Source organism: Mugil cephalus, chromosome 17 (genome assembly GCF_022458985.1).
Source record: "Mugil cephalus isolate CIBA_MC_2020 chromosome 17, CIBA_Mcephalus_1.1, whole genome shotgun sequence".
Classification (NCBI taxonomy): Eukaryota; Metazoa; Chordata; class Actinopteri; order Mugiliformes; family Mugilidae; genus Mugil; species Mugil cephalus.
In genome coordinates, this window is record NC_061786.1 from 11,277,913 (window position 1) to 11,290,171 (window position 12,259).

The 12,259-nt window shown below is 44.5% G+C and overlaps 2 protein-coding genes across 2 annotated transcripts; one reads left to right on the top strand and one right to left on the bottom strand.

Moving 5' to 3' along the window:
• On the top strand, positions 1 to 8,133 carry pcnx4 (pecanex 4). The gene is made up of 11 exons (XM_047611488.1): positions 1 to 143; positions 786 to 1,560; positions 1,661 to 1,840; positions 2,339 to 2,877; positions 2,968 to 3,068; positions 3,325 to 3,447; positions 3,745 to 4,105; positions 5,381 to 5,484; positions 5,568 to 6,673; positions 6,767 to 6,953; positions 7,104 to 8,133. Exons 2-11 carry the CDS (start codon positions 863 to 865, stop codon positions 7,353 to 7,355), a joined length of 3,651 nt encoding a protein of 1,216 aa, XP_047467444.1. The 5' UTR covers positions 1 to 143; positions 786 to 862; the 3' UTR covers positions 7,356 to 8,133.
• Positions 8,134 to 8,165: 32 nt separating this feature from the next.
• Positions 8,166 to 11,865, bottom strand: dhrs7 (dehydrogenase/reductase (SDR family) member 7). The gene is made up of 7 exons (XM_047611489.1): positions 11,592 to 11,865; positions 10,511 to 10,663; positions 10,249 to 10,355; positions 9,903 to 10,142; positions 9,646 to 9,768; positions 9,346 to 9,561; positions 8,166 to 8,498 (listed from the first exon to the last, which is right to left on the bottom strand). Exons 1-7 carry the CDS (start codon positions 11,719 to 11,721, stop codon positions 8,457 to 8,459), a joined length of 1,011 nt encoding a protein of 336 aa, XP_047467445.1. The 5' UTR covers positions 11,722 to 11,865; the 3' UTR covers positions 8,166 to 8,456.
• Positions 11,866 to 12,259: the final 394 nt, after the last annotated feature.

The window sequence follows — 12,259 nt, forward strand, 5'->3', positions numbered from 1 at the left end:
CTGGCTGTGTATCATGCCAGCGGTTAGCTAGCGGCTAATGTGAATGCTGACGATTTCCGCACCATTTTCCTCTAATATTCCTCAACTACACCGTCAAATATTAGACAAAGCGTTTCTGCAGATCACCCTTCCGCTCTTTGACGGTAAGTTGCTATTATTTACCCGTTAATAATTGCAAGCTAACGGATAGTCAAGCTGAAAAGACTTGGAGGCTTCGTTAGCTAACAGTCATTGAGCTAGCTAAGATAAAGCGAATGGTAATAAAAATAAAATAAAGGATATGCAGAAAACATTGTTCTCCTCGTAAATTACCTGGTTTGGTTCTATAAAATTAGTCCCGCTACCAGCTTGAACACGCTAGCCCACGTTAGCACATCCACAAGCCACTGTTGCTATGTTGTGTTTTCCTGGCAACTCAGTAGCTGTAGCTCTTGTCTCCTATCTCTCTCTTTTTTGCGTATTTTACATTAATAACCGAAGGGAGTACATGGCACTATCTGTTATTAAAACTAACGTATGACCGTGTTTTAATAGGAATGTAAATAAATGGCAGAATAAATGATTTTGTTTATAGTGTGACACCTGTAAGATGAGACATTACCTTGAATAGGAGATTATCCAAATACAGGGAGCAAAAAAATAATGGAGGGCTGTTGCAGATGTTCTTCTTACTGTTGATGTAACCGAGAGGCTAGGACGGCTGGGGCGGATTGCGATAATGCATCTCTGGCTTATCTTTTGATAATTATTTGTCAGTTGCTTAACAAATGTGTGTTTCGTTGCAGAGTGTTTGACTATGTCAGAGAAGATGAATGGAAACCCTCCTTCAGCGGTGTGGAGATGACCTGCCACCCCATCGGGAATGGTCAGAATGGGGCCAGATGTGCCCCTTCTTAATGAGTACAAGCAGGAGTTCTTCTGGAAACGCTTCCCCCAAACAGTGTTGGGGGGTCCACGCTTCAAGTTGGGCTACTGTGCCCCGCCGTATGTATACGTCAATCAAGCCGTCCTGTTCCTGACACCATGGCTTTTCGGGGGCATCGGTACCCTGCTCTGCCAGCTGCAGCTGCTGCAGGAGCTCCATGCCGCAGTGCTCTCTGGTATGCTCATGTTCGGGGCTGCAGCGGGTGTCCAGGCCCTGGCGCTGTACGCTGCTCGGAGGAGTGGCACGGTGGAGAGACTTGGTGCACCCAACATCCTGGTTGATGAAGAGGAAGTGGAATTTACCCACTGCGTCAGCCCGGAGACTGTTCGATTCATTGCTCCCGGGAAGCGGTTTGGGATGAACGTGGTGTTGCACACGGTTCTTGCTGGGGTGCTCTGCGGCTTTGGGACGTGGTACGTGTTCCTCGGCAGACTGACTGCTCTCTATGGCAGCATTGGTGTGTCCCTGGTGGTCTTTGTCCTGAGCTGGGTGACTTTATGTATAGCTGAGTATTCCCTCATTGTAAATACAGCGACAGAGACGGCTACTTTCCAGGCGCAGGACACTTATGAGATCACCCCACTCACGCGGCCCCTCTACATTTTTATTTTCATTTCTGTGGACTTGGCTGATCGGTGAGCAACGAAACAATTGTCCGTTTAACTGAGAAATCATCTTATAGAATACTTGCTGTGTTTGCTGTCATAATAATGTCAGTGTCTTGCTGTAATGTAGGTTCTCGAACCCTGTCCCTGAACTCCAGCTGGCCAGCCAGGTTCTCCATGTGCTCTTTCTCTTCCTACCTCTGCTGTGGGCTCTGGGTATACTGCCTCCCCTGGATGCCCTGCTCCTATGGGGCATGGAGCAAGCTCTTGTGTTTGGTTTAGGAGGCTCACCAATGTCTAGCAACCTCAGGTACAGTTTGGTTTACAAACGGGGCCAGTAGCTTCTTCCTGTGTCTTGAAATAAAAAAAGAGAATATCTGTTTCTGATCAAGGCTGTTATTGTCTTTGGCATTCATATATGTGGTATTCTGTATATGCCTGTGTCAAACCGATAATATATTAAGTCACACTTGCCTTCTTCTGCTCCCTGTACAAGTTATTGCTACTGTACACCTGTAATTCTGTATACTACTTTCACCATGCAAGCATTAAATGGAATGCTTTCATGTTCAAAATGCATTTTCTAAAATAGGTCCAAACTACATATTAATGTCTTAATGTAAAGCCTGATATTAAATTTAATAGCACTATCTTCAGCATTTTTAAAGAGTAAAAGAAGTTCAGTTCATTTATATCCTGCTCATTTTCTGTGGTAAACCAGTCCTCGTCAGATTATAATAATTCCTCTGAACTGACAAGTGTGATGTTTGCCTGTGTATGCTGAATGTGTGTGTACGCTGTCCCACAGACTGCTGTTGATGTTTGGTGCATCCGCCGGCGTCGCCGTGTGCAATTACTTCATCCCATCAACGCTGGGTGTGGTTCTGCTCTCCATCTCTACGGGATTTCTGCTGAGCCTGGACCTCAGCCAGGTTGGCACACTCTGCAGAGGTTCCAGGGGAGCCTTCAGGGACCGGGGACTGCGCAGAGGGGGGTCACCACCTCCTCCCCCCTGTTCCTTTGGCTGGAATCTGGGCTGCAGGGAGCTACTGCTATATTTGACCCTGCTACTGGTGGCGATGGCAGAGGCAGGGCTGTTGCATCACTTCCTCGGTTTAGTTCAGTCCCAGAGCTTAGTTGCCGGGCCCCAGGCTCCTGTCAGCTACCTCCTCCTCGTACTCTTCTGCCTTTCCTGGGCTCTAGGAGAGATCCAGGGGGCGTACATATTTGGAGGGGTGTTCCTCAATCCCCTGTACCCTAAAGGCATGTCCAGTGTGCAAACTTTCAAGCAGCGGAACAGAGGGTTATATATTGCTGCAGCAATCAGGAGAGTTCTCCTTTATTTGGGTGAGCTTGTTATTATGTATACAAGTATTTTTTTCTGTTCACATCTCTCTCGGGTCCTGACCTGTACTTTATCTGTGTTTTACTTGACAGTGGCTCCATTTGGAATGATTGCCTTCCTGTCTATGGACAAATCTCTGCAGCAGCTCCACAGGGTTTCCCTCAGTGTGGGATTCACACGGGCCTTTAGAGTGGTATACTCACACTTGATATTTTTCAAACACATAAATATGCAGTAAATATTTATACCCTTTTTAAGATACGTTCAGACATATTCTCTGCACAAATCAGATCTCTCTTTAAAAACTCTGGGAAAACAAAGTCACCGTCCTGACTTATCGTCTGCAAAAACTTTTATTTAAATGAACCGTGATTAATCGCAGAGTGCTCTTCTCTTGATTTTTGTGCCTGTTATGTTCAGCACGGAGGTTTCTCTTTGTTGCTGTGCAGGTGTGGCAGAGCTCAGAGGACGCTCTGCTCCAAATGGTGGTGGTGATCTTGGTGCGGCTTGCAGCTGGAAGCAAAACGCTGCCGGGTTGGGACGACTTGGGAACTGGAGTTCAGCTTCTTTTGGTGAGTTCAACTCTCATTTCCCCCTCATGTATCTGGGCAGTGTTGCATCTAACATACTGTATTTTTACCACCACAATGATTTGTCAACATTATGTTCACACAGCCATACATCCATTAACTATACACATTTGTCTCTTTGAACAGTCACAAGGGTGTCTGGATCCCAACTGACATAGGGCAACAGTGTGCAACAATAAACCATATCATTACAATAAACCTTAATTTCTGAACCTAGGCAATATTTACACTTGTGGGTCCTTTACACTCCTCTTAATGTTTGCCTTTCTTCTGATCCAGGTGGGCCTCCTGATGGACAGACTGACGCAGTTCCTGGCCAAGCTAAAGTTCACCCTCACTGTGTTGGTGACATCTTGGACGGAGAAGAAGCAGCGCCGCCAGTCGGCTGGAACTCTCCTGGCTCTTAACGCCTCTCTGTGCCCATTGTTGCTGGCGGTAGTGACCCTCTCTGCTCTGCTCTCTGCCCCTCTGCTTCCCCTCTTCACTCTCCCCATCTTCCTCGTGGGGTTTCCCAGGCCTCAGCGAAGTTGGCCTGGACCCGTGGGCACCGCGTGTCCCTGCCCTGACTCCATCTTCTACCAACAAATGAGTGGAAGTCTGGCCTCTGCTCTAAGGACGGCCTTTGCAAGAGGGTCATTGGGTAAGTTGTTCATGCTGTGTATCTTTTCTGTTTTTGATATTTTTGTGAATTCACGTTATGGAAAAAAAGAGAATTTCCTCTTTACATGTGTTATTTTTTTTATTTTTTATTTTTTTACTTCTAAATAGGAATGCCAATAATTAGTATTTTTATGAACCACATCTGTTTATGAACCAGATTAAAATATGAATATTTTAAATAAATTAATTGTAAATAATAGTCAAATATTATGGTTAGGAAGTAAAAGAAATGCAGGTTGTGAGCTGCCTTTTTGACTTACTATCCAATTATAATAACAATTTAATACATTTTATATATAATGCACTTTTCATCCAGGGATCTCTGAGCATCCCGTGAAGTGACACGCACAAAAAAGCCCTGATCTGTATTCATTACATCCCAAAGTTTCCACAACATTCACTTTGCAACACTTGTAAAACTAAGCTGTGCTGATGCTAGGATTTTATTCTCTGCTCTATCAGGAGGGGGCAAGAGAAGAAAAATGATTCAAGTAGAGTGTCGTTATTTAAGGGTCGATGATTTGATGATTCAAAACTCACAAAAACTGCTGTGGGGATGTAATCACCAGGTCTTATTGTTTTCCTTGAGCTTGGGATGCTGTCGCTACAATGTATAATTCAGAATAGTTGCTTGTTTGGTTGGTCCTCTCGAGTCAAACGATGGCATTTTGTAGCGTCATCCTGCTTTGCTCTCACTAGGGGCCGTGGAGCAGTGAGCAGGAAAGTAATCTGCTCAGTGTGTCACTTCACATCACGGGGTAGCGGCTGGGACTATTCTGAGATGTCGTTATGGGACATGACATTATCCTTGAGCCAAGCAAGCACTAGTCAACTTAAAACAAAAGCCTCCTTCACCTTGGTATTCCCTTTCATCTCTGTTTAAACATATCTACAAACGTCTTCTGATTGCAAAAAGGAAAAGACCTCATTGCATAAAAAGGAGTGAAATTTTACACGGTAATAAAAAGCTAAAGAAGCGATTTAATATTTAGATCTCTGTGCAGTCACCCAGTTAAAGCGGCAACATGACCGTCTTGTTCTGTTGTGATGGTACGTATCTCAAACAGCTCATCCACTAGTCATGTTATCCAGTAAATAGCAGAGGGAAGCAAAGCTGAAAGAAAATGCGAGGAATGTGCGATTAAATTCCATAATGCTGTTACATGTTGCGTGCTTTCCTTTCTTTCTCTCAATTTACATATAATGCCCCCTTACATGCGTCACTGATGACTGATGATTTTCTTTCCATTTGTAGGTTCTCTAGCTCCAGGCTCTCATTTCCTTGGCCGCTTTCAGGACCGTATGGTTTGGATAATGATCCTAGAGAGAGGATACGGCTATTGTACTGTCAACATTAAGGTATCGTATCTTTCCGTTCATCTACTCAGACTCAGTGCAGTCATTTACAGCAAGGTTACATAACGTATTTTGGTTTGTTTCAGGGTCTGGAGCTGCAGGAGACTTCTTGCCACACAGTGGAGGCGCGGAGGGTGGACGAGGTGTTCGAGGCTGCTTTTGAGCGCCCGGAGCGTCTGGGCTTCACCCAGGGCTTTAACCTGCACTGGGGAAACGCCCTCACCCCTTGTGCTGCACTTGCAGTGCGAGTCTATTCTGACGCCCGAAACGTCCTATCTGGCATCATTGACTCTCATGATAACTTGAGGAAACTTCAGGATGACTTCATGAAGTCGCTGATCTGGTTGCTCCTGCGGTACTGTGTGCAGAAGCATAAAGGGTTTCTGTGGAGCAGTGAAGAAGGGTCAGGGATTGGAGGGATGAAGTCCCAGTCTTCACAGTTAGCCCAGACGACGTGCAACCAACAGCCTGAGGCTGTCTTTGTAGAATCCAACGTGTCTTCTCTCAGGTTCAGACAGGACAGCTCCAGTTTGACCTCCTTTGGAGATTGGTCAGATGAGGATGATTTATTCGGACCTCAACCGACCAGACGGACAGTGGCTTTAGTCACTGCAGAGGCCCAGCCCGGACAAACCACACTGCAGACAGGGGCCTCTTTGCCAGGCTCTGTGGAGATGGACAGTCTTTTTGAAAACATGGCTCTCTCTGCCCTGCAGCCCTTGCAGCCCCTGGGACTAGGCATCGGGATGCCAGCGGTGGACAAAGGCCGTAACCCTGAGGTCTTCAGAGAAAGCCCTGGCTCTCTGCCTCAGTTGAACTTCAGCTGTCCTCAGTCGGAGATATTTAACCTACCAACAGGGTGGAGGACAGCACCGTTATTACCATCCCGCTTACTGTCGCTCAGGCCTTTGTTTCCAGAGGAATGGTTTAGGTTTACGTTGGGCCAGTTTGGGCCCACTGTGCAGGGTGAGACGTCTGAGGACATGACCAAAGCCCTGAAGGAGGATGAAGTCTTGAAAGAATTGCACGTTCAGGTTGCACTTTCATGTCTCATCTCCCTGGGGGCAGAGTCTGCCTTCACCAGTCCGAGTTACGTCTACAGGCTCTATTGTGGAGACGTACCGTGGACAGAAGGACTCGACTGGTTGTCCTCAAGTAAAGACCTTTACCAGCTTGCACTTCAGGCTTTCAGGTAAAATTGCCTGTTAGGACCTCTTGACTTTGATGACTGTGATCAGTACAGCTTATTTCTGAAAGCTCTGCCTCTGTTTTCGTTTGCCCCTAGGTTCAGTTTCAAGTTGTTGTTTGATCAAGCAAGCCTGGGGCCAATGGAGTCCTCCGAGGAATTGTTCAGCACTTTGGAGGAATATGAAAGGGACTGGTACATCGGCCTGGTGACGGAGAAAGGCTGGCATGACAGTGTCCTTCAGGAGAAACCATTCCTATTCTCTCTAGGACATGACCTCACCATGGTAATCATATACACTACTCGTTATTTGCATTCTCGGCTATAGAATATTAAATTACATAATGTTAATACCTAGAGCCTATTTATATTCATCGACTGGCATAAAATGTAGGTGACTTATCCAGTGGAACATTTGTACTGTCCTTGTCCACAGGGTACCTACACAGGACGAGTCCTGTCCCTGCAGGAGCAGCTGGTACAGGTGGGCCGGCTGAATGGAGAAGGGGTTCGTGGGCAGTGGGCAAACCTTTCCTGGGAACTCCTGTACGCTACAAATGATGACGAAGAGCGGTACAGCATCCAGGCTCATCCGTTCATGCTGAGAAACTTAACTGTCCAGGCAGCCGATCCCCCTCTAGGATACCCCATTTACTCGTCGGCGCCCCTTCACTTCCCCAGCCTCTGACCTGTGGTTCCATCAGCCATCTTCACGTTACGCTCTAGAGAAGGAAGCAGATGCTTTTCAGTCGGTACTATCACGGCAAAATGTCAATTTCTTTTGGTAATTTCAAAATACATGTGGCAACTACGGCAAAGTCCAGAGAAAACTTGTAAAACCGTTTTTATTTCCAAACTGTTGACTCTAAAACTGTGAGAGTTTTGTCTCTTTGGGGAAACAAATTGATTTCTCATATTAATTTGACTTTTGGGTGCTTTATTTCCTGGACCATAGAGGAAGGAGCGGTGGCATCACCGCTGTACTCTTAAAATAAAAAGTTGCAAAATCTAACTGTCAGTGTGGACTACTTCCTAGAAAAGCACATTCAAAAAGAAATGCTGAATGTGAATTGTTGGGTTGCCACCGGTTTGCACACAGGTTTGTTTAATGTGTGCGACTTAAACAAAAAATTAATAATTACATTTAGCCAACTCCCATCTAGACACACGCAGAATATTTTATTGTATTTGTTAGGTTTCACAACTTAATGTGATGTCCCCTCCATGTCCACAAAAAAAAGGGACAAGAATTTTAATGTTTTGTTAAAATATATCAAGGATGTGCCTTGGGTAAGTCTTGCCGTATGTGTATGAATGGTGTTTAGTGCTATCGTTTTGTTTACAATTCACCTGTTTACAATGTAGAATGAAGAGTTAAATGAATTTGTCCTCAGTTTCTTGTACATATTGTTCATTTTTATATGTTTAAGTGTATATACTTATAATAAAACTGGTTTGTAAATGCAGTTTGGTCATGTCTGATTTAACAAACAGGGAAGAAACTTGATTCAAAATTTTATTAGGTATTCAAAAGGTCAGTTATGGCAAGTCATTCTTTCATATAGTTGTGTTATACATTTTCAAAGGTTATTTACCAGAAGCTGAACATTTATTATGAAGGGTAAAACATTAACATTACATTTGCAATTGGTAGAGAACTGAAAAGAGAATGTTGAGCTTTAACAGAAGTCATGTCTTCAAAACTTTATTTTTTTTTTTTTAAAGCAGAATTATTCAAGGTCCAACGTTGGGAATGCAATAAACCTGCATGCTGTTCAGGTTGCTACTTTCAGGCAGTCTTTGGTTTAGTGAAGTATGCAGAGTCTGCATCCTGCAAAAGAAAAGACCAGGTATCAGGACTATTTTGGCCTCCATCTTTGTGTTTTTATTCAAGGATGAAAATTGAAAATCTTAAGCAACTGCGTGGTGTTCACGAGCATGACCCAGACGTTGCTTTAACTGCAGGCTTGACCGTGCTGCTTCGATATGTTAGCTTTTATGGGCTTTTTTTTTTTTTCCTTCACAGAGCCACCTGAAGCAGCAGCATGTGACGCCACGACGGCGGGCCGGTTGGAACATGACCTTTCCGGATGGCCCTCAGCTGTCACTGTCCAGCAGAGGCCACCAGACGCACTGGTCAGTCAGTCAGTCAGTCAGCCAGCCGACCAGCACTGCAGGGAAATAGCCGTGCTCGCTGACAAAACCTAGCCACTGCCTCCTTCTCATTAGACTCAAGCAAGGTCAGTAACGGCTGAGACCTCCAAGCTGTTAAGAGGCAGCTTCACATAGTGTCTGATTTATTCAAGTATTGTTCACACAGTGACAATCCCCCGGTCTCAGGTCTAATGCAGCAAGGTCAACCTCGCAGAATGCAGCGGCAACGCCGAGCTTACAGAGGCGTAAGAGCACATTATAAAAAGAAAGTTGGTTACCAGTCACAGTAGAGAAAATACATGTGGAAAAAATCCTAGCTGTTTCTGTTAAATGTCCCACTATACTGTGACGAAGTCAATGTCTGCTGGTCAAGAAAACCAGCTCATAGTAAAACCTGGATTTTCAACAACTCAGTATAAAAATGCTTTTTGCCCATGTGGACCATCCTAACAGTGAACTAGGCTTCAAGTTGAGTCTGCATCATATCAAATGTACGCACAGATAGCCCAAAATGATGTACCTACCAGACCCGCTTTGAAATTCTGTACCCTTTTCCTGCCCAGCACGTTTGTGAGGTACCAGGCAAAGGTGGGGGCATACTGCCAGGCGTAGTAAAACAGGAGGAATGGCTGCTGAGCGATCCACATTTCCTTGACGCCGTTGGCGATTCCCACCAGCATTAAACGCACACAGCGAGCCGTTGGCATCTTGTGTTCCTGGCTGCCAGCTGAGGCCACGGGCTTAGGCAACGGGAGAGAAACTGGTTACTGACACACTGAAACAACAACGGCTATGTCACGAATTATCAAAATAAAATGCATCACCTTGCTCAGTTCCTCCGTGAACGCGTTGTGGACGATCTGTGACTGCACCGGCCCAGGGCACACGGTGCTAATGAGTATTTTTGGATAGTCAGTCAACTCACTTCGAAGGGAGTTAAAGAAACCCTGTGAACAGCACAGTAACAGTCAGCAACGTCACAGGCTCAGGTGGGACAGACAGTCACTTCTCATGATATTTATCTTACGTAAATACAATGTTAAAGAAACCACACACATGTTACAATATGAAATCTCTTCACCTGAAGAGCGTGTTTGCTGGCGGAGTATCCCGTTGCCAGGGGCGCCCCAGCGAGGCCAACGACGCTGCTGACAGTCACGACGCTCCCGGTGCCTCGTCTCGTCATGTGAGGCAGCACCTGCTTCGTTAGGGAGACCGTGCCCAGGAAGTTGAGCTCCATCAAGGCCTGGTACACGTCAACACCGGTCTCCAAACACAGAGAGCGCTGGCTGCGGCCACCGTTGTTTATCAGGATGTCAATCTGGGAAGGCGTGGAAAAGAAGACAACAGCAGAGAAAATAGCATGATATTTTCAAGTAGAAATATTCTTATCATAATGAAACCGAGAACAGTCGCGGTGGCCTTACATGTCCAAAGAACTGAATGGCGGTTTTCGCTTTTTCCTCGTGAGATGTCCTTGCCAACAAATCAAGTGGAAGAACAAGAATATCCTTATCCTCAAGGTCGGAGTTCTCTTGGAGAATAAATGACAAAAAGAATTCACCTGGTCACAACTGAAAATAAGACTAACTCATGCAGAGACTGTTTCTGTGTCTCGCCTGAACTGACTAAAGAGTTAAAGTGCTTGTGCAAAAAAAAAAAAAAAAAAAGCATAAAACCGTATCTTACCTACACAATGACGTTTGACTCTGTGTAGCTCATCCTCGCGGCGAGCGGATAGGATGAGCCGCGACCCACATTTCGCCAGCTGGTAGGCCAGCTCTTCTCCAATACCACTGGAGGCTCCGGTGACCCACACCACCAGCCCCTTCAGCTTGGTCTCTGGAAGACACAAATTACACATTTATTTTTCAGCGGTGCCGTTCGTAGAACAAAGATGACTGCTGAACTGAGGCAGAAAGCAAAAGAGCAAACACATTTTGACGAGTCAAGGAAAAAAACTGTATCTCATATAACAGAGTTGGCACGCTTCCATTTAGCTGCTTCTTCTTCAGGGTTCATAATGTAATATGCATGCTGGCTGACTGTCGCCGTGTTTTCTTGGCTCACTGGGACGCTTTGGAAAAGACCAATCATTAATGGCAGGTCAAACAGTGAACTGTTAAAACTGAACCATCCGTGCATTTTATGAGTGACTTAAGGACATTTCTTCTTTAAACTTTGTACTTTTACCACAAACGCTTCCAAAAATTACTTTTTTTTCTTGTTTTTTAGATTTTGCATTCAAAGTACAGAATGATAAATAGATTTCAATGGGATTGCAAAAATATTGCTATAATTGCTTCAGACTAGCAAAAACATGAAGCAGCTGCTTCACACAATACAATCATGTTGTCAACCCTTCACCTACAGCACACTTGATTCGCACCTGATTCAAATTATTCTCCACTGCATAACAAATTAAAAGCTGTGTTTTGGTTTCGTTGGGTATGATTTCATTTTTATGGTACATTACATTTCTGCTACATCCATTCCACTTTTAATATAATAAACTTTTTGTACATTGTGTAGCTATATATATACTTTCAGACTGTCTCGCTGCCACTAAACTGGATGATTTTATGTTAACTCCAACAACACAACACACGTGGAATTTGGCCTTTGAACACCTCAGAGGTAAATGTGAGTGACAACCTTTTTAGAAACAGTTGCTGGTTGTGACCTTGTCAAGTTACTTTTATGGCGGACTGGCCGAACTTTTAGTGAAGCGAATTAGAAATAAGGAACAAGCAACACTTGGCTAACTCACCTGGCCTCTGCCCTAACAGGCATGCCCGCAGCAGAGTGAAGTCTGCATCCGCGAAGAAGAAATACAGCAAGTGAATGAGTGAAACAAGCGCTATGAAATAACACAGTGCAGATGCAATGCAGCAGTCCATATTTCGGAAACACGTATGAGTTGGGCTGAATGAAATGCAGCGAGGAGAAGAATAAATAGATACGGGTAAAGGATAACGACGTCACTTCCTGTAATACTTTCAGAATTAAACTCGGAAGCCGCAGAGACAAAACAGAAACAATGCTGAGAAACATTATCTATCTATCTATCTATCTATCTATCTATCTATCTATCTATCTATCTATCTATCTATCTATCTATCTATCTATCTATCTATCTATCTATCTATCTATCTATCTATCTTCCTCCCTTTCTCCCTTCCTCCCCGGGGTGAGTCAGTTTTGAGTAACAGCTGTAAGGAACCATAACCATAAACCTTAGCCAAGTAAAACTCGGTGGTTCTCTAAAATGTTATCGCTGTTTCACAACACGTCGTGGCACAAGTGGAGGGTGAGGAAATGTGTGCTGTCATCTGATGTTACAGCAATGTACATGTCAAGAGAGAAAAACAGTGTCAAGGTTAAAAACTTTGGTGATTGTTTTGTTGTTGTTGAAAGAAAATTACACGTTTATTTTAT